Here is a 23,346-nt window from a genome sequence, read left to right on the forward strand (position 1 = left end):
CCCATCCTGTCGTCTACCAGCCTGCTCTACCCACGGCATTGCTGCTATGCATTGGCATCCTGTTAAGCCTCATGACTATTTGACACCCCCCTTTTCAGGTGGGATCGACGGTCCACGATTTTTGGATGATGTGGACCATCCACTTATTCTCAAGAATAAAAAGATTCAAGCCGGTTTGTGCCCCCGCTCCTTGAGCCCACTACCTACCACACCAGAGGCTACGACTCTCTCGTTAAGCTATCGCACATCACTTGAAATGGAGGTGCGAACGTGAAATAATATGGTAAAAATGACGGGGTGGGGATCACATGGTGTTCACTTGGAGGTCACTTTGGGATGGTTTGGTTGGGATCACGCAGTGATCACTTTTGAATAGGTTGGTTCACAAGGCGATCACATACTAGTTGGGATTCACACGAGGATCACTTCACGATCACTTGATGTTCACATTGAGTTCACATGGGGATCACTTTAATTGTGATCACTTGGGGATTTCCATCAATGACGCAAAACCAATCCCGTCGCCCCCAATTAATGGGGACCATTGATCTCACTTGACAAGGGGTGTGTCAAATAATCACGAGGCATGTTAAGCGCTATGACCAGCAACATCAAGAGCAAGGCAATTCTTTGCTTCGAGGAGGACCTCATGTAGATTCCCTACATTATAATAATAACAAGCATTGGTCCTATTGCCTATCTGCTCAACTTCTTGAGAAAATGGATTCTTTCGAGGATTTCATTAAGATTCCCCTCTCATCTCCTTTCCTCATGGCTTGTTGTTCCTTGTCAAGTCCCCCTTTTCCTCTTTCATCACTCGCCACCTTCATTAAGAAGAGTCCTTTAACTCACACTGTTGAAAACACCCCACGGCTACCTTGCCATCTACTAGTAGACGATGGCATCCCGAACAAGAAGCTCTTCATGGACTTTCTGTGTTTCATGAGGATGTGGTAAAGCATCGAGTGGTTGTGGCATGCTTGGGCACAAGGTAGACACCCATAGCTTATGCAAAGAGAGTAGAAAACCAAGAAGCACTAAAATTTTTGATTAGATGCTTTATTTGTGGAGGAGAACTTTAAGCTTTGAAATTTTTTTACAATTAATTCATGGATTACTCAGAAGACCCATGATTTTTGATGTGTCATTTGCGGGAGCTTGCTCAAAGATAAAGTTGAGGCAAACCTACATTGACTCGGAGCTCAAGTGGTCTAGTTCCGATCTGCACTTTAGCAGTGTTGATTGCAAATTTGCTTTCCTCTCATGAAAAAAATGCTTCAGAATTTTTGTACTTTCAACTTGGAGCTACATAATTATTTTATCGTGCATTGCTATCTACCTTGAAAATAGAAAACAACTTTGGAACCAGCATTTTCCACCCAAATTCCCTTAGCACATCGTCAACCCACTTCAAAAGCAGTAAACAATACTCATTAACCTTTAAAGTTATTGACTTTCATGTTGGTTTTTGCAGGCTATCCAACATGGATAGGAACATAGTAATGAGGCACGACCTACACCAATTATACATCCAGAGGACATGGATTTATACCTACTAAGATGCAACACTATCGTGATGACCTCTTGCATCTCATAGAGTATGGGTTGGTGAAGAGGTTGTTATACATGGATAACTTTATGTCACATGCTATGAGATGTATTATTAGGCATCTTATAGCCTAATCACACACCAGAGATTGAAGCTCGGGAGAGCAATTGGGATGACACAAGAGGAGAGGATATGCAGACTATGCAACCTAGAGAATGAGTCAAAGGAGCACTTTGTATGTAGATGCATGGCATACTAGGAGATCAAAGGGAGATATCATTGCTTGTTCACGATGGAGTTTGGACCGCTAAGGCAAATGATGGAGTACCCACACCAAAGGGAGCTTTCGTTGAGGTTCTACAAGAGATCCTCTCCCCACCATCACTGATGCAATCCGTATTATTCCTTCATATATCCAGTGGGTGGAAGTAGCGTATTTCCACATTGCATAGCATCATAGAGCTAGATATGCATGGAACCAGTGATTCATTTTATACACACTCTATAGCTCATTTTTGCACATTTTTTCGATCCATGATTGAGGGAGACATGATCAGATGTACTAGCTTTTGTCTCATAATCACATTGTGCTTTGGTAGATGTTAACGTGCTCTCTCTCTCTCTCTCTCTCTCTCTCTCTCTCTCTCTCTCTTAAGATTAAGTTAATCTATTTAAACATTACTGTAATTTGGAGAAAAAAAATCTTTTTTAAAAATTTCCTTATTGACATGATTGAGAAAGCTTGTCTCCATACATGCATCTCATGATAATGCAATGGTGTCCCTTGGATCCTTTAGAAAGGGTTATTTTGTGCTCTTATACGGCCAATAAACTCCTTCTCTTGAAAATGGAGCAAAGCATCCTCCTTGAGATGATGGGTGGTGGCAGATGGCACAGTGCAAGTGCATGGCCATCAATGATGCATGTGTGTAGTGATTCTCAAGCTGTGAGTGCTTAAAGGCTAAGGAAGTGTAGGGATCACTCTAGAATTTTTACTTGGTGAGCCAAAGGCTCTCTTCCCCCTATTTGATTGCACAAGCCACCACGTGGCAGCTTTTCACGCTAGCAAAAAAAGCTAAAAAAAGCCCGCTTAATTAATAATAAAAACGTCGTCGTGAAACAAGTACAGCAGCTTCGCAGGCTCTCCAGAAGCAGTTTGGAGACAAAGACGTGCAGGAGTTCGCAGGCAATTCGCAGGTTCCCCACAAGCAGCTCGGACAGCCAATTCCAGTTCGCAGGCTCCCCAGAAGCAGCAGGTTCTACTCTTTGAGAGAGAGAGAGAGAGAGAGAGAGAGAGAGAGAGACCCTACTGCTTTCATCTGAGTTCGGGCCTCTGCAATGGCTTGATCGCACGAAATATCTCCCGATTCTGCCCGGCTTGCTGCTCCATGGTCAAACATCGCAGACAAGAATTGGTGTGAATCTTAAGAGTACTGGAGACCTTGCAAACCCTGGCTATATTTCGCAGATCATCAAGCTGGAAGGTACTTCGGATTCTTGCCGACATGATGAGCACTACCTACTGCATATCATTTCCATGAACATTGAAGGATAGCCGATGGCACAGGGTTGTTGAATCTGTATAAGCTATACTTGGAGCGGCATAATGCTGACCATAACTAGTTGCGCCCACAGAAACAAAAACTAGCTGAGTAAGGTAGTTGAAGCTGGACATACTGTTCAGCTGGCCACTGGGTCTTGTTGCACACAAAGCTGCTATGATCGCTACGTGGGGAAGGCGCTAGTAGGCTTACAATAATTAGGTAATGAGGCTTCACCGCAAAAGAAGCCCGATTCCAATATGCCGATGGGGCAAACAATGACATTGTCGACCTTGCACTATTGGAATGAATAGGGAGGAACTTGGCCTACATACTCTATATCTGTTACTAAAGAATGCTCTTGTAATGTCAACGAGGTAGGCTTTTCTTCATGGCTCTTCGCTTTCATGTGATCATGGAGGTTCCACATTTGATGGTTCCATTAAAGCTCATGTGCGAGCAAAGCCAACATCGTCTTGTTTTTCCTTGTGGGTGATTTTCAGAGGTTTTGGGTTATCTATGGCTTGTGAACAATGGAACTGTTTCTTGTCAGTCAAATACAATAGGTTGTGTTGAGAATGTGGGTCTCATGTGAACGTTAGTTGTGAGCGAGGAATCATAAGAATGCTTGGAAAATTAAAAATATACGCAAATAGGGACAAAGTATATGCAAATATTCACAAAGCTCTTGATCAAGGAGTTGTAAGCAAGGGCATGGGATCCAATTATGATTTTATAAATACTTTGCACTTGCCCAAAACCCATTCCTCTGAAACTTTTTTCATTCAGGAATGTTAGTGGTTGCTTATCTCCTAGACATGAGGGCATCAACCCCAAACAAGATTTTGGTCAGGTTGTTGGTCCCCATGTCACTGAACGTTTGTGTGGTCACACGAGAGCTGCCAGTACCCGTAGCATTGCCAGCTGGACGTTGCAGGGGATAGATTGTCCTGACACGATAGAATTTGATAACACTTGAGCGCAACCATAAAGCTGCACGATTTTGCATGCCCTACGTGGTGAGCACGTTATGGAATCTTCGCTCTGGGTGGCCCTTTTGAAGCAAAGCTGGAGTAACTCTACTTGGCGGACGCGCATTAAAATCATTCTCGTTCGCGTTTTGCAACTATGCCATAATCTGCATAGTTGGCTATGGCATACATAGTTGTATAAACAAGCTTAGTTATTTCCACGTGACCAGAAACGAGACTTAGTAACTAGTGCAAATAACTAGAAACTAAGCCTCGTGTAACCATGGCCTAAGATCCATTACATCAGCAAAAATTCAAGGAGGGTTGTCTGCCAAGGGTTGCTTGGGGTACTGTGGATTAGAGGGCCGCTAGCACTTGAGAAGAAGAGTTGGCCACGTGGGGTGGTGGCGACGACATCGATCGAATTAAACATATGGAATCTGGTTGTATGCAAAAAGGGCTAGATTTCACGCAGGCTTCATGCCACCACCTCAATTGCATCATTAACAGAACTACTAGTAGCTCCCTCTGTTGTAAGCACTGGCTTCTGCATCTTTTGGAGGAATTGTACCTTGACAGCCTTCAAGTTACTTCTTTTGACTAGAAGCATTAGTTTCTAATGGATGGCTGTTGCGCCCCCTGCACGCGCAAAGTGGTTATTGGATCTTTAGAGTTTATTTTTTCTCACTACTGCTCAAAGCACGAGACTCATGGAAGTTCAGAAGCAGACGCTCAATGCAAAAAACAAATCTATTGCTCTTGAAAGTGAGATCGTTGTCAAAAGAATCAATAGATCTTTTACAGTTGTTGGTGACGAGCTTGAGTATATCGTCTCTATGGCCACAAAAACACACTCATTCCACCCTCACCTTTGAGCAGTGTTGAAGAGAATTGCTACTTGATTGAGACCTGATTGAAACCCCTTGGAAATGGCACACGTCAAATGGGCTGACAAATTCGGCGTCATGTTGCATTGAACCGCAAGTTGATGTGTTGAGTAGTATAAGGTTAGGCATTTAGAAATTCTAGTTGGTCATAGATTTCCACTATGCCTAGTAGGCAGCTGAATGCAAGGTAGTACGAGCTTCATAAAACTGCTAAATATGACAACGTCCCTGCCACTTTCTAGCTCTATTTTGAAGGTGAATGATATCGAGTGGAACGGCACTCGTACTAATGTCCATGAGCGTCACGTAATAGTAGTTCTCCAGCTGTGTGTTTGGATTATTGATGAGCGGACTAAATATGGTGCCTTCTGCTATGAGGATGTTGACCTCAAGATGCTTATTATCATGTGAAGTTAGGAAGCACGATACATAACATGGCTTAGTCAGCAATGAGGTAAGAAGATATAATTGATGATCGAAGTAGCTTACAAGACACACACACACAAAGAGAAAGAGAAAGAGAGAGAGAGAGAGAGAGAGAGAGAGAGAGAGAGATAAGGTAATACTGATCACAGGACATAGAACATTAAGCTACATCTGTGTGTTTTATGTATGGCAGGGAGGACATATATTCACAACACTGAATGTTCCAATTGCGCAAGCACGACTCCAGTTGGACAACACTACAAGGTCCGTTATCTGCATCCAATTTTCCATGCGCATGCATTTGCTTGGCGCAACACATAAACGCTACGGGGCAGGGCATGGCTTCCGTTTCTTATAAATTTTTGGAGAGACCACAGTGCCAGCTCTCCACCATACTCTTGTATGGCACCTCTGTATGACGTGCACTATATGCTTTGCACTTTCAGTCTGTGACGTTTCATTGCAAGACGATATGTTTAACTATTCACATTGTTTTTTTGTAGCTTGACTCAAATATTGGTCTGTACTAGATTGAACAATCAAAAAGCAGCAGTACAACATTGCAGGTCAGTAAAGCACCTCATTTACTGTTGCAGTTTATTCATGCTTTATCTATTTAGTTTTTAAAGAATTTTTCGTGCTACTTCCTTTGCTTCGGTTTCTTTGGAACTCGTTTTCAGAACCATACACTCAATGTCGATCAACATCTGTACATATTAGTTACACACGCAACTCTTTGCATACGGTTGCTAGCCAATGGATAGGATGTATTACAATAGTGAATTCACAAGTAGTGAATGCATGTGGTGTATTAGAGTATTGAATTCACCTTGTGCATCTTTACTTCAGCTGTAAACAATTGATACCATACTAGGTGTCTAAATAATTGATGCCATACTATATATGTCCTCGTTTCTCTATACTAGGTGTTAGTATGAAGTTCTAAAGACCTAGAAGATTACACTCCAAAGTGTCAATAAGCTAGGGAGCAAACTGTAGCCAACTTGAAGCTAGCTTATCGTCCATATGCTAGGTCATGGTTTGAAATTACTACATTGTATAAAGATTGGAGCATGCAACATGACATCTTTGCTCACAATCTAGAAATATGTATCTCCTGCGTGGCGGCATACCTCACATATATAGCGATAAACGAGGTTGACAGACACATGAAATTCACTCCTGCTATCCTAATCACTTCTATATTATTATTGGGTGCTTTTTGCCATTGGAGAAACAACAACAAGACACTATTAGTAGCAGCATTGCATCTACAATTTATTATCAATTCAAGATACCAACCACAAATCAGTAGTATCCCCTCTCTATTTGTGAGACCGATGAGTAATATTTGGACATAAGAGAGGCATATATTATAATTATAGACGAGATTCAATGAAAATTTTATTTTTAAAATATTTTTTGTTTACAAGAATTCACATGTAGCATGTATGTCTCCTCCCATAAACATTATAGCATTTTTCAAATATATATCCCTTTCACTCAGTGTGGCCCTTGCCAAATTAGTCATGCTTGTGTTCTTTCAATGCTAGATGCTAAATGTCAATTTGTATGTCCTGCTATATTCTATAGATGTTGTATAGCAAGGCCCATAGAAGGAAATATTTTCATGCCTCATGAGAGACAAAATCTTTGAAAGTTAGATGTTGATAATTTTGCTTTAGTATAAATTGTTGCTTTCATGCCCATTGATCACTTCTTGTTTTTCTTTTGAGAATTCTTGCAAAAGCTAATAGTGTCTATAAAGTAAGGAGTAGGTCCCCAAATCGGACCCTCCATCTGCCCATGTGTGGCTGCCCTTGAGAAGACAAGTCCGCTTTTGAATTCGGCCACCGGCCACTAGTCACCAACCATTGACTACCCAAACGGCCAACCGACCGGTCGTTTTTCGACCATTTTCCGGCCGCCGACCGGCCATAATATTCCAGCTTAGGCTCGAGATTTGGGCGTAAAAATTTTGATTTCCGGCGAGTGATTTTATTTTCTGGCGAGTTATTTTTCTTCACGCACAATGGCTTCTCCTCATAATGGGGGTCTTACAAATGTGCATTTTTAACACAGAAAATTACAAGGGATAAATTACGCTCCATACTTAACAATCTCCCACTTGGAGACTGATCTCCAAACCAAACCTGTGATTTATTTCCATGCTGGCTTCTTATCCTTGAATGCCAATTGAAGATGAGCAAAAGCACAACTTCTCCTTGTTGACCACATTTGTAAACATGTCTGCAGGATTTTCACTTGTATGCACCTTGCTTAGCTTTAGATGTCCCTCTTCCAAAAGAGTGTGTATGAAGTGATATCTCACTTCAATGTGCTTTTTCCTTGAATGAAAGGCTGAGTTATTTGCAAGATGGATAGCACTTTGGCTATCATTGTACAAGACACAATTGTCTTGTTTGAATCCAAGCTCTTCTAAGAATCTATGAAGCCACAGAATTTCTTTGCTTGCCTCCGTCATTGCTACATACTCTGCTTCCGTGGTAAAAAGTGAGACCACTTTCTGCAGCTTTGAAGCCCAGCTTACTGTTGTGCCTCCAACAGTGAAGACACAGCGAGTAGTGCTCCTTCGAGTATCTTTGACACCTGCCATATCTGCATTAGCATACCCTTCTAGAAAAATATCAGTTCCTCCAAAATACAAAGCATTTGTTGTTGTCCAATTTAGATACCTAAGTATCTACTTCACAGCTTGCGAGTGCTCTTTACCTGGATTGTCCATGAACCTACTTACAACCACTGCATGTGCAATGTCTGGTCTTGTCTAGACCATAGCATACATAAGAGAACCTACCACTGCAACATATGGAACTTTAGACATATAGGCTATCTCCTCTTGTGTCTTTGGACACATATCCTTGGTTAGTTTAAAGTGACCAGCCTAAAGTGTAGAAACCGTTTTTGCATTTTGCACTGCATACCTTTCTAGTACCATCTTGATGTAATCCTCTTGAGATAGCTTTATTGTCTTCTTCGTCCTTTCCCTTGATATCTTCATACCAAGTGTCCTCTTTGCAACACCTAAATCTTTCATTGAAAAAGACTTAGACAGCTCCTCTTTTAGGTCTTTGATTTCCTGCATGTTAGCACTTGCAATCAGCATGTCATCAACATACAACATTAGGATGATGAACTTCCCAGCTTTCAAATTCTTCATGTAGACGCAATGATCTGAGTTGCATCTTCTGAATCCATGATCTAACATCCATCGATCAAACTTCAAGTACCATTGTCTTGATGCTTTCTTTAAATCATACAAGCTTTTCTTTAATCTGGAAACCATTTTCTCCTTACCTTTTACTTCATACCCTTTGGTTGAAGCATGTAGATTTCCTTCTCTAAGTCACCGTGAGTGAATGCCGTATTTACATCCATTTGCTCAAGATTTAGATCATGAGCAGCCAGAAGGCTTAAGACAAGCCTAACTGAGTTCATTTTTACAACATGAGAGAATATTTCATTGAAGTCAATACCTTTCTTTTGAGAAAACCCTTTTACCACAAGCCTAGACTTGTACCTTTTCTTCCCCCTTCTTCTTCCTTTAGCTTGTACACCCATTTGTTTTGAAGTGCCCACTTACCTTTAGGTAACTCAACCAACTGTTGGAATTAGGGTTGCAGAGAAACACACACAGCTTGGAGAAGACGAAGGAAGTTCAAGGCACACAATAGAGAGTGTGTTACTTAGTGTGAAATGGAAAGATAGATAGCCCTAGAGTGATGGGCGTATATACAATGCACGGGGAAAAAACCTCCTAAAGAGGGAAAAAATGCCCCGGCGGTCCTAGTGTGTTCACACACATCACTACCACATGTATATGGTAACAAATCCCCCCTGGAGTGATGCAGTGAACGAGAGCTGGCACATGAGTAAAGATAAGTGCCATGCCCTGAGGACAGGATCAGTCCACAAAGGGGAGTAAGCCCAAAGCTTGGAGAAAAGCTTCAAGCTTCTCACGAGACAATGCCTTTGTAAAAAGATCTGCAAGGTTGTCCTGTGTTGGCACATAAGCCAAGTTGATCTCTCCTGCTGAGAGCCTCTCCCTGACATAGTGGTAATGCACCTCAATGTGCTTTGTGCGAGCATGAAAAACTGGGTTCCTCGCAATTGCCAATGCGCTCTGACTGTCAGTGTAGATAGTGTTGGCAGTGTCTTGTCCAACACCCAAATCAATCATAAGACGTCTGAGCCATACACACTCAACCGTAGCTGTGAAGACTTCCCTGTACTTAGCCTCACAACTCGAAGTGGCCACAATAGGTTGCTTCTTGCTCAACCATGATATACATGAACTGCCAAGCATGAAACAAAAACCACTTGTGGACACTCGCGTGTCAAAACAACCATCCCAATCTGAGTCCGAAAAAGCATGTAATTCTGGCAGCAATGATCCCCCTTGGCTTAAAACAAGCCAAGATGTAAAGATCCACTAAGGTAGCGGAAAATCCTCTTGACAGCTTGCCAATGCTTAGACCCTGGTCTATGCATAAATCTGCTGACCTGTGAGACTGCAAACTGAATATCCGGCCTCGTGCTGCATACATAAATGAGGCAGCCAACAACAGTTTGGTAAAGAGTGACATCAGCAGGATCGCTAGCATCATGTAGACTCAACTTCAAACCTGTTTCCATGGGAGTGGAAATAGGTTTGCAATCCTCAAGTCCAAACTTACAAAGTAATGTCTCTATGTAACTTTTCTGACACAAGGCAATACCACCATCAGACTGCTTAAATTGTATACCCAAGTAATGATGCAACAACCCCAAATCTTTCATCTTGAAAGTAGCATTCAAATCAGCCTTAAATTCAGCAATATGTCTCTCATTTGGTCCAGTGATCAGCAAATCATCAACATAAAGAACCACAATGAGAAGTACATCATCCTCCCGCTTTATATACAATGTGCTTTTTGTTGTACTGTTACAAAAGCCTCGTTTAACCAAATGAGTGTCAGCTTTCTCATACCAAGCACGAGGAGATTGCTTCAACCCATACAAAGCCTTCTTACATCTGCACACTTTTTCCTCTTGTCCTTTTATGACAAAACCGCGAGGATGAGTTACATAAACTTCCTCAAATATGTCACCATTCAAGAAACCAGTAACAATGTCTGATTGATGTACATCCCAACCAAAATGAGCTACCAATGCACATAGAAAACGTACAGTAGTCATACGACAAGTGGGAGCAAAAGTCTCTTCATAGTCTATGCCTTTTTGCTGTGCATAACCTTTTGCAACAAGTCGAGCCTTATGGCGATCGATCTCACCATCCGGCTTGCGTTTCAACTTGTAAACCCACTTCGTACCAATGGCCTTTTTGCCAGGAGGCATTTGAGGAAGTTTATGTAACGCAACCTCGCGGTTTTGTCATAAAAGGACAAGAGGACAAAGTGTGCAAATGTAAGAAGGCTTTGTATGGGTTGAAGCAATCTCCTCGTGCTTGGTATGAGAAAACTGACACTCATTGGGTCAAACGAGGCTTTCGTAACAGTCCAACAGAAAGCACATTGTATGTAAAGCGTGAGGATGATGTATTTCTCATTGTGGTTCTGTATGTATGATTTGCTGATCATTGGACCAAATGAGAGACATATTGCTGAATTTAAGGCTGATTTGAATGCTACTTTCAAGATGAAAGATTTGGGGCTGTTGCATCATTACTTGGGTATACAGTTTAAGCAGTGTGATGGTGGTATTGCCTTGTGTCAGAAAAGTTACATAGAGACATTGATATGTAAGTTTGGACTTGAGTATTGCAAACCTATTGCCACTCCCATGGAAATAGGTTTGAAGTTGAGTCTACATGATGCTGGCGATCTTGCTGATGTCACTCTTTACCAAACTGTTGTTGGCTGCCTCATTCATGTATGCAACACGAGGCCAGATATTCAGTTTGCAGTTTCACAGGTCAGCAGATTTATGCATAGCCCAGGGTCTAAGCATTGGCAGGTTGTCAAGAGGATTTTCCGCTACCTTAGTGGTACTTTACATCTTGGCTTGTTTTATCCCAATTGGGGATCATTGCCGCCAAACTTACATGCTTTTTCGGACTCAGATTGGGCTGGTTGTTTTGACACGCGAGTGTCCACAAGTGGTTTTTGTTTCATGCTTGGCAGTTCATGTATATCATGGTTGAGCAAGAAGCAACCTACTGTGGCCACTTCAAGTTGTGAGGCTGAGTACAGGGCAGTCTTCATAGCTACGGTTGAGTGTTTATGGCTCAGACGCCTTATGGCTGATTTGGGTGTTGGACAGGACACTGCCAACACTATCTACACTGACAGTCAGAGCGCATTGGCAATTGCGAGGAACCCAGTTTTTCATGCTCACACAAAGCACATTGAGGTGCACTACTACTATGTCAAGGAGAGGCTCTCAGCAGGAGAGATCAGCTTGGCTTATGTGCCAACACAGGACAACCTTGTAGATATTTTCACAAAGGCATTGTCTCATGAGAAGCTTGAAGCTTTCCACAAAGCTTTGGGCCTACTCCCCTTTGTGGACTGATCCTGTCCTCAGGGCATGGCACTTCCCTTACTCATGTGCTAGCTCTCGTTCACCGCATCACTCCATGGGGGATTTTTTACCATATACATGTGGTAGTGATGTGTGTGAACACACTAGGACCGCCGGGGCATTTTTTCCCTCTTTAGGAGGTTTTTTCCCCCGTGCATTGTATATACGCCCATCACTCTAGGGCTATCTATCTTTCCATTGCACACTAAGTAACACACTCTCTATTGTGTGCCTTGAGCTTCCTTCATCTTCTCCAAGCTGTGTGTGTTTCTCTACAACCTTAATTCCAACAAAATGCAACATCATCTCTCACATCAGACATATTCGGACCAATGAAGATCCTCCAACAAATTGAACCTAATCAACAAATCCAACGACAAAATGAAGACAATCAGTCCATCAACAACCAATCAAAACCTTCCCTTGTCTCCACGGACACTTTTCAACAGTGCCTAAGGACGGGCACTAAAATCGGAAGGAGGGAATGTTAACTTAGTTAGCGTCAGTTAACAGAAGATGCTAAAGACCAAAGACGTACAAGTGCACATCGAAGATCAACATGAAGAAGCAGTAAAGATTGGATTTACACATTTTCCACGTTTTTCTAAAATAGTAACGTATTGTAAATTCCCAATTTATTTCAAGCCATTGTAATATTGTTATGTGTTACGGGCTCAATGGGAGTTCCAAGATGTAAAGAAAAGGTCAGTTAGTGTGCCTAGGTAGCAGATTCAGCAAGTGGTGGAGCCCTAAAGGCCTTGGGCACCCGGACATTGCATATTTTTACCCTAGGTATATAAGGAAGTGTGTAAAAGAAATTAGGGTTCTCAAGTCATTTGTAAAGAGCACTCTTTGGTGAGAGCTCTTGAGGTGTGTGGCTATGGAGTCCGTGAGATTCTCTTTGCTCATGAGACTTGACTACCACTAATCAATGATCCATTCTCTCTCACTATGCCTCTCTCTTACTTGTTATGATTGCCTGTGATGCTTAGATTAACTAGATCTTAACTAATTAGTGGTTAATCCCTCTCTAATCTTGTGTGATTGCCCTCTTTTGCTTGTGATGTGCATGTAGGTTTGATTGGAGTGTGGTGCTTGATAGATCTATGTGTGTGTGCTTGCGATTAGTGTGTTGCATGATAGGATTAGTGTTGTGTGCGTCTTGCAATTGTAGTGCGTGTGATTGGGTTGATTAGAGGTGAAGAGAAGTGGATATGGAGCTTTTCCCATCATTGCGGCTTAGCTCCTCCATAGTCCGAGAAGCTCACCTCATAGAGTTAACCATTTGTGTTGCCACGATTAGCTCACTAACCGTGTGAGTGTTTCCATGCCTTGGCCAGGTAGCTCATCCCTCCGGATTGATAATTTTGTTGTTCATTGGAGCTATTGCAACAATGGGACCCCCAACAAAGAATGATTCACCAAAAATTTCTTTATGGTTTGGCCTACACCTTAGGAAAGATGAGGTTGACATCTCTAGAAGAGCTCACATCTATTTTAAAAAGGGAATTAGATTTTGGAATCAAGTATACAAGGTTAGCTCCTGCATTTTTGAAGAAATTCTAGCCAATCATTTCCAACTGTCTCCTTTGCTCACCAATTTTCTTGTTTTCAGGATTCAAAGAGGTTTGGAAGAGCCTTTGATCCTCCCTTTGTGGGAGATTCTTTCAAGCTATCAAAGACTTGTGAGTAGATCTACTCTCAATTCTCAAGGAGCCCAGATTTTAGCTAGACTCTTAAAGCAAGGCTCAACTCAAGTTGGTGATTTAATTGGAGTTCCAAATAGTGTAAGTACTTGTTTCAATGTGTTTGGGCCTTGGGCCTATTTCCAACAAGCACAATACTCTTCAATGGCTCGTTCTTCACCAAGGACTATGGATAGGTACTCAAGAATTTGTATAAGATGTAGCCAACAAGTATACTCTATCATCCACCTTTTCTTTGAGTTCTCAAAGAGTCAAATATCTTTAGCCTTTCTCCACTAGATCCTAGGTGTTGTCTCTCTATATCAAGAGGGACATAAAGAAAGGTAAGTAACACCTCTTTATTGCTCAAATGACCATTCAAATTTATCTTCTTTTTAGCACATGCATTATCTTTTGGCTCAATATTCTCTTCATTTTAATTTGTTTGGGAACCCTTTTATTTTTAATGGTCCTTAAAGAAATAGAGGGCCCTCCAAATAAAATGCCCTTTAAAGGGTATATGGAGGTACACTCCTTGATTGGTGCTGACTCTAGGGGGTGCTTTTGTCCTTTGCCTCCTTTATGGCCCCCCATAATTATTCTGGCCACAATTACCTCCTACCTCAAGCACATGTGGTGGAATACGATAGTGAGAATATTGTATGGTATCTCCAACTTCTCTCTCATCCTCTTGAAGGGTTTTTAATATTTCCTTTATATTTGTAAGGCCATGGGGTACTCTCCTTTATCCTTTGATATGTTCATTCAAGGTTCTCACGGGGTTTCTTCCCTCATTTAAAATCTCTATTTCTCTAGGTCTTGCCTTTTTATCTAGAGGTGGTCGTGGAATCACTCTTTCTAGAAGTGGCATATCTGAAGGCGGTTCTATCAATGCTTTTGCCAGCTCTAAGAGATTCTTTCATAGTTCCAACATCAACTTTTCTATTTATCAATTGGGATAAGTTAACTATCAATTTTCTATAGTTTTTTGGTTTTCTAGCCTAGCCTTAAAAGCTTGTAAAATAGCATCAATGGATTCATACTTCTTGTCAACTAGGAATGAACCCCCTAATCCGGCATCTTTAGGCTCTCTTGTTTTACCCTTACTAGATTCTAGCTTCTCACTAAACTTCATGTTAGAGATGGACTCTTCTTGCTATTTTAGTTGCTCTTGAGCTTTTGAGATACTAGAAGTTACTACCTCTAACTCTCTACTTACCTTGAGGTCTTATAATCACATTAATTGGAACTTGAGGCTCAATTTGGGATCCACTCGACAATGGGGTCACTTCTATAATGTTTCTGGGAGAATTTTTCTTCTTCTTTGGGCTTCTAGGAAAATCCAAAACAAGATGGTGATTACACAGTCCTTAAACTGCAGCCTTTTATTAAAAGTCTCATTTGTGGGAAATCTTTGATCAAGTGATCATCTTTGCACTTGTAGCACGATCCTAAAGTCCTTGGCTATTGCTATTGTGGGTACTACCTTTGAAAGTATTATCTTGATTGTGTGCCATCAATTTGCAATAAATACAAGAGTATTGTGGCCCATTGTTAACCCCTCTCAATGAGGAATATTGCTTAATGACACCACTGGCACATCAAAACTTGTTGGAGTGTTCCATCGATCATAGCCAATATGTCCAAGTGATTAGCTATAATTAAATTTTAAATCGTTGTAATAAGATGATATAGGCGCTATAGCTCTCCCTTCTTGTACTTCACTAGGATGTACATAACACACAGTTGTTTGGTAGTCACCTTGGAGTGGTGGTGGTCACCCTTAAAGTGGCTAATGCCTTTCCACTCATGGTAAAGCTTGTAGTTGTCTTTGGAGGTATCTTGGTGGTGATGGTGGTGCTACGGGGATAGTCTAGTAACACACGTTCTATTGATACTTCTAATTAGATGGATACAACCTTTCCTAGCATATACTTGGTTGCTATAACACTCACTTGTGTCATGGTTCATCCACTTTTCCTTGATCTCACACTATTTCTGGGGCCTTGGCATGGGTTTGCTAAAGGTTGCTAAGGAAGAATAGGACATTTCTATGTGGAGTTATCTCCACCATAGGTCAAGCATCATCTTAAAGGTGGAAACCTTATGTTTTGAGGTCTAAAAGTCAAATTCAACCTTCTCTTGAGTAGTCTATTGCCAAATACTCATATGCTAAGCACACCTACCAAATACTTAATATCCATGTTGTTGGGTTGCGGAGTCATAGTTCTTGTTGTGGTCGCCTCACTAGACACGAATCTAATACTTGAAAGAGGACCCACATTTCTTGTGGATTGACTCCCATAAATATTGCAATTTGTCCAGAAACTATATAGCCTTTATGATGCATTCTTCTAAACTTTGGCACTTCTTCCCCTCTTGAGTTTTTCATTTGAGAGGCCTTTGATAAACAATGACACTAGTCACTCTTTGGTTTATAAATCTCCATGTGGACATCTATTGACATATTCTGCAAGCACAATGAGGCATCGCACAAGGTTTCTCCTTCCTTCTGTTTAAGATTGTGTATTTGAGAAACAATGTTGTGCTTTATTCCCCTTTTCCTAAAGTATTGCACAAACTTGCCCAAAATTGAATCTATGCTTCTGAAATTCACTTGACTTAAAGGCCTAAACCATCCCAGATCCTTGTCCTCCAATGTGAGTCCAAAATCCTCATAGTGACTATGAAAATCCATTATGTGCTTGGCTCTAATGAACTAATTAAACAAGTCCACATGCTCATAGAGGTTTCTAGAACCATTTTATTTCTTGTGCATCCATTTTTGAATCTACAAAACCTCCTCTTCTATGATAAGAACTAAGGTCTTTAGATCAAATTGGTTCACACTTGCCTCATTGGAAACCTTGCTCACCTAATCTCTTTGTAGCACCGCTCTTGGCTTGTACAATGCTCTAGATCTCAAAAACACAAATAATTTCACACACGTGCATGCGTGCGTGCATGCATGCACATGCACATGCACATGCACACACACACACACACACACACACACACACACACACACACACACACACACACGCACACGCACACGCACACGCACACGCACACGCACACGCACACGCACACGCACACGCACACACACACACACACACACACACACACACACACACACACACACACACACACACACACACACACACACACACATAAACATAGAGAGTAAAGAACTTGAGCTTTAAGCCAACCCCTTACCTTGCCTAAATTTGTTTAGCATAATGAATCCTTGGTTGCCTTATCAACTCCTTGAGTGCCTTAGCTATTGCCTCCACTTGTTTATATCCACAAATTTCACTTGCAATGGGGTTTCAAAGTTAGTGTAGTTCTCTTTAGACCAAGCAATTATAAAAATCTTGCAATATTTACAATAATGATCACAATTTTTTCTTGAAAAATTAATAAACTTTGACAGCTTGTAACTAGGGTTTGGAGAATACAAATTCCTTCCTAGAAATTTCTAGATGTAGCCCTAAGCATACACTAAGACTTTAAGGGCCTCATGTTTACTTGATAACTGTGTATTGGCAATTTTGGGTAGTCAAAGTTGGTCAAAATATTGAATATCATCACTACCTTCAAATCATGGTGTTTAGGTCAAATGAAATCTGTTTTGAAAAGCAAGAATATATCTAAAAATCATGTCAAGTTTATTAGGGGTCTAAGCACTATGTGCTTCGGTTTGGTAAAGTCAGATCCTCAAATCCAATTTTATTTAAATCTAGATACAAAGTTCCAAAAAACATTATCTAGGTACAAAGTCCAAAAAAATATGATTAGGCAAAAAAAGATCAAAATTTTCCAAGTTTTTGGTTTCCATTGGTTTTGTTAGTGTCTGGAAATGGTTTGAATAAGTTTTCCCACCTAGAATGAAGATCTTGGTCAGATATCAATCCTCAAAACTTGGCAATTTTCTAGGTATGACTTCTTGGATAATTTCTATGCAGTCTGAGTGTAACCAAACATATATTTGGAATGTAGTTTATGTCTAAAAGATCCTGATCATGTGAGATGTAGATCAACTTGAGGGTGCTAGATCTAATCTTGGGCCCCTAGGTAACAATTCTTTAGTGCTGGGTGAATTCCATTAGGTTAATCGTACATGAAGGAACAATTTGTGTGTAGTTTGGAATACAAGAAGTGGTTTAGTTTTTTAGTTTTTGGGTGCCACAGCTTCTTGGATTGAGAACAAAGAAAAATTTAAAACAAGATGAAAATTAACAAAATCAAAAGCTTTAAAATGTTGTGAATAAGTGTTGGTCAAGAGATGGTGCCAAAAAGCAACACTCTTGGGGGCTAGATCGGGATCTAGACCCCTTGGCAGTCCCAAAGTCCTATCAAATTTTTTGGACAAGCTTCACACAACCTTTGAACATATTTTTTGAGGTTTTTACCAAATCTTTTGACCAAATTATCAAATTTGCAAAAGTTTAACCAATTTACTTGCCAAAAACACATAGGAGGATGGTAGAATTAGAGATTTGGTACTGGAAATTGATTTTTCCTCATTTTTTCCCGCATACTGCACTCTTTTTCATGTTTAGTAGGAGTAGGCAAGTAAAAAATAGTCAAGATTACATCTGATCTGAATTCCTTTGAAAAAAACCCAAAAAAATTCAAAGTTATCTTCGGCATGCCTAAGATAAAAATGGACTATTCTGGGTTGAGCTTGGGAAAGTGAACTTGCAGGTGTTAGACCAATTTGTTTTGATATTCCCTGTTAATTGTGGTGCATTTTTGAACCATTGGAAAACCTGGGAGGTCTCAAACTTAGTAAAAACTGTCATTTAAGAGAGATTGGGAAAAGTAAAGTCACTTTTTGGCGAAACATTGAAACATGAGTAAGATTTAAGCATTGGGGAAAATCAGACCGAGAAATCAAAATTGCAGAAAGTTCAAATTTTGGAGAATTTTATCTTTGACATGCCAAAGATAGATTTTCTACCATAGGGGCGATTTTGGTAAATTTTTCATTCACATAGTCTCATTTGAACATAATAGACCTCCTGAGCAAGTTTGAACAACTTGGAAGTTGTGCAAAGATTGAAAACATCAAAACAATTGGAAACCTTCAAGACTAGAAAAAAAGGGGTGATAAAACACTTACCTACAGTGTAAACTTTGTGAAACTAAGTGGAGAGACTTGAAATTTCATGTGCAAACCCAGAAGAATCATATTGGACAAAATCCTCTTGAAATAGTGAAAGTTTATCTTCAGTGCGCCAAAGATATAATTTCTAACAGAAAGGTGATTTTTTATCTTGACAACAAGGTTATCTTTGTTTGATCATAGGAACCCCATTCAAGTGGTCAAAGTCAAATTCCATCTCTCAGAAAGGGTTTAGCCTTCTTTGTCATGTCCATGATAGCTTGCACACATCAACTAGATTTTAGTTTATTGAATGAATCCAATGATTAGTGATAGGAATTTCTAGATTCTTTAAATTCTAGATTCTTTATGACTTCAAATTAAAAATTGTAAAATCATAGACGGCTTGAAGTGTTGGTGTGGGCAAGCGCGACTTAGAAGCAATGTGTCTGAACCAAAGAGCATCTTTCCAAGTTTGAAGTATCTCTCAATTGCTTGTGTCGGTTTGTGAACTTGAGATTTGGTAGGATGCTAGTTATTATTGGCACTTTGGGAGAAAATTTGAGTAGGGCATCCACAGAAGAGAGCGTTAACCAAGGGAGACCTTTAGAGACTATAGTAGACGAAGTGCTAGACACTTACTCCAACTCAAGTTCCAAGATGTCTTCTTTTTCAACCAAATTGGGGATAAGAACCTCACTTGGGTTCAAGCACATTTTGGCTTTTATAATACTAACAAGGGGCCCAAATATATCTACATCCTATTGAGGAATATGTAGTAAGGGTAGATGACGATATTATCGAGTTTAAAGAGGAAGTTAGAGTGAACAAGCAAGATACCATCTATATGTAATGAAACAAAATCCTAACACTGTATAAAAATGGGGATTAGAAGTCGACACTTTGATTCCAAACATGGCTTTGAAAGAAGGACCGTCAATGTCAAAATTAGCAGGATATGAGATGATAGACACCAACCCTCTAAAGAATATAACTACCAGTAGCAGCCCAAGGCTGGAGTCTATTACCGGGAGGACAAAAATGTTACAGCTTAATTTGGACTCCTGATGACAAACGAGGGAATTTGACATCCTTGAAAATCATATATATTTTCAAGATAAGAGAGAAGGCCTTAGTAGACCTCCACGTCCACCTCTTTAGAGATTGTTATAACAATAATTTTTCTATGATGACTCCAAAGGAGATTGAATAGTAAAAATATAGGGATATTCAATCTAAGAAGTGATTATGGAAACAATACCTGAAACAAAGCAGAATTTGGGGCCAAATAAAAAAGCATATGGTAGCATGGCCAGTCAGCAAGAAAGTACAGCCTAAGGTAGTAACCTCAACGATGGAAATTTGGGTAGAGATGCAGAAACCACCTTTAATTGGGGAAGAACAAGTGGCACAAGAACAAGAAGAGTCCACAAGCTATTGGTTTGAAGGCTTAATGGGAGAAACACTCGCTAGGAGAGCGGGTGCAAAACATCATTGTAAGTCAGACCAGCAGCAATTCAAGGGATCTATATGACCATTTAGCCAGCTTTAGACAAGTTTTGAGAGCTAAATGTATAATAGACTTCCACATGCAATTTGAGGGGGTTGAGATGTCTTTAGAAGGAACTTGGTTTCAAACGATACATTCTGGATCAATAAATGATCTACTGAGTTTGCCTAAGAGATTTGTTGCTGCTTGCTCAAAAACGGGAATCAAGCATAGCATTGTGGCACAAATCTACAACATCAAAAAAAACAAGGAGAAATCGTAAGCGATTGTGTGAGTTGAATGAGGCAATGCATCGATAGATGCCCAGAGTTGGAAATTCCAACCAAGGAGAGGCTAGTCTCATTTTTCCTAGAGGGGTTGCTCAACAAGGATTTACATGCTATTTTGTATAGTAAGAAACATACAACTTGGGAAGCATGCAGCCTAGATGCAATTGACTTGGGTGACAAATGCAAAATTTTCAATGAAGAGAGCACTGCTAAGGATGCACTAAATGAGCGGACCACACCTACCATGCCAACACAAGTAGGACCAACTATGGTAGCTCCTGTCAATGCTTTGGAGGGCATGCTTAAGTGCATAAACAACATGATGATCAACATGCAAAGGATGTCTATGAGAGGGTCGGGACAGGGTCCACCACAGGGGCAACATAGACCATTGAAATGGTGTGCCATCAAATGGAAATGGACAAATCACAAAACAAATGAGTGCTATTATAAGCCTAAATATGACAAAAATTTCCAATATGTACGAATGAGACAACAATGACAACCCATGTTTAGGTATTCGTCAAACATGACACCAGTTCAAAAACCACCAATGGCTATGGAGATCCCACAACCCATATTAATCCATCAACTACCACTACCAGGAAACAATGATGTACCATTCAAGTACATCTGCTTGAAGGGTAAGTGGAGGAGCAGGCTCTAGTACCAATCACACCGTATAATGAAGCAAATTTTGCAATTGTGGGAATAGAGGACAACTAGTACACTCAGTCAACTTCCAACACAATAGAACAAGTTTATCAGGCACCTATGGATGTAGCAATGCTAGACCAAAAATTTACATAACTGTGGATCAAATGACCACTGGCAAAATGAGTGTCCTGAGCTAGATAAGAATGCTATACCAAATGAGGCATATTTCTTGCAATGTGGTCGCAAGGGTAGACATTTTCTAGGTTATTGTTTAAGGAATCTAGCTAACAAAGGGAAGGTAGTCATAAATGTAGTTCAAGTTGTGCCAAGTAGCTCATCAGAGGAGGAACCCACAATTACGATCCAAGTAGTTACTAGGACTCATGCTAACCGGGGGGATTTACTCTATATAAAAAATGGGACACCACCTGCGAGAGGACAACTTTGAGAAAACCCCTATATACGACTTATATTAGGGAATATGACCCCCCTTTCTACACTTATACCACAATCAATGAAGAAAACTATCATGCCCCTATCTTACATATAAAATTTAGGTCTCACATGATCTAACTGAGTAAAACTAGTCAAAGAGTGTATAGCACAGTGGTTGTCAATGTACTAAGGAACTGCTTCTGCTGATAGCTAGATGTACCCTTAATGTGTCTTAGTTTGACTTTCAAACTATATGCCCGATCACTCTGCACTCTGGCTACTCGTCCAATTTTGGCCCATCCAAAGCTAGTGTAAATCAACCCTTGAGGTGCTCCAAATCTGATCTATGACCAGCTTGATGCAAAATTTGACGTGTGACCTAATAAAAAACTTCCCATAAATTTATCTGAGTTCTAGGGTATTGGTGACCAATCGGTACAAGTAATCAACCCAGGTCAGTTACCCCCCCCCCCCCCCCCCCCCCACCAGCAAATATGATATTCCCCTCCCTTATTTTTAGTCTTGGGAGATAAATTATTAAGGGCCTACCCCTAACTTATATGCTTATGTAACTTGTTAGAAAAAACCCCTCTCCTGCACTTATGTGTTGCAGTAAGTTTTCCATGGTGAATCCCCCGGGCATGCTAAGGGGAATAGACAAAATTACAAGTGGTTCCGACACACCCATCAAACTTTAAAAAGACTCCAAAAATGGAAAAGATGGCCTTAAAAGGGGTAACCCAAGAAAACCTAGAAGAATTGTAAGAAGAGGAGTTGTGGACTGAAATTGCCAAATCTGTGTCCATAGCACTATATTAAAGAGTTTAAGACTTTAGAGAAATTTGGGAAATCACCAACACTTTGAAGATTTGACCATACGGACAAATCTCAAACTGTTTTTTAAGACCAAAGCCTTCTACAAGGTAGTATTTGAAAACATATTCTGAGCCATGCTCTCAAAATTTTGGTTAAAATTTGACCATGTGGTCAAATCTTAAGCTCTTGGATAATTTCCAAATTGACTAATATGGTGTTCCATGAAATTTTTTGGGTATTACTATGAGGGAAATGAAAGAAAGACAACCCTTTTTTTGGTACAGTACAATGAGGTAACGACCATGGCTATTTTGGACAATGGGGAAGGCATTGCGATAGCAACAAAATCTATCTAGGAAGCTTGGGAAAAACCAATAATTAGACAAACATGCATGAAATTGCATCTGGCAGATGAGTGTTTTGCCATCATTGATACATAAAGACCCTCCAATTTGGATTTTGTGGAGATTTTGAATGTGATAGTTTACAAAGAGTAGATTTCATATCAAATCGAGAGGTAAACAATGCTAAATACGTACTTGAACCCTTTCTTGAATATCTATTTGAAACATTTGAGTGGACTCAAATTCTGGCTACTATGGATGTATGCGTTAAAGAAGCCACACCTGCCCACTTTTGTGATGAGGAGGTCTATGACATAGTTTCTATTCAGATAGTATCTATTGAACTGATTGAGGAGCAATAGGTTTTTGTTTATCATCATTATGATGCCACGGATGAAGTAGAGGAGGAGACACTCACTACAGAGGAAACAAACTCTCAAAAACAACATGTAAGGGCCAAATTGCTACTCAGGGGAGGATAAGATTTTTTTTTTAGTGTTTGAATCAATATTATAGACACTAACAAAGGTATCATAAAAATGAGAAAAGAAAATTAAAAGGAAACAGTCAAACCAGTGACAGAGAGAAAAATTCAAGCCTTGATGA

The 23,346-nt window shown here is 40.3% G+C and overlaps 1 protein-coding gene across 1 annotated transcript; it reads left to right on the plus strand.

Moving 5' to 3' along the window:
• The first annotated feature begins 2,396 nt into the window (after positions 1-2,396).
• LOC147438126 (uncharacterized) lies at positions 2,397-6,001 on the plus strand. The gene is made up of 4 exons (XM_086486699.1): positions 2,397-2,495; positions 2,674-2,805; positions 5,568-5,638; positions 5,878-6,001. Exons 1-4 carry the CDS (start codon positions 2,397-2,399, stop codon positions 5,999-6,001), a joined length of 426 nt encoding a protein of 141 aa, XP_086342825.1.
• The last annotated feature ends 17,345 nt before the right edge of the window (positions 6,002-23,346 follow it).

This window comes from Adiantum capillus-veneris, chromosome 17 (assembly GCF_014529385.1).
Source record: "Adiantum capillus-veneris isolate H3 chromosome 17, ASM1452938v2, whole genome shotgun sequence".
Classification (NCBI taxonomy): domain Eukaryota; kingdom Viridiplantae; phylum Streptophyta; class Polypodiopsida; order Polypodiales; family Pteridaceae; genus Adiantum; species Adiantum capillus-veneris.

Bases quoted from the DNA above. Each gene is read 5' to 3' on its own strand.
- LOC147438126 (XM_086486699.1), top strand. From the start codon at position 2,397: ATGGAGCAAAGCATCCTCCTTGAGATGATGGGTGGTGGCAGATGGCAC. The intron at 2,496-2,673 runs GTGAGTGCTTAA...TCGTGAAACAAG, and splicing joins TGTGTAGTGATTCTCAAGCT to TACAGCAGCTTCGCAGGCTC. The intron at 2,806-5,567 runs GTTCTACTCTTT...TATGTATGGCAG, and splicing joins AGGCTCCCCAGAAGCAGCAG to GGAGGACATATATTCACAAC.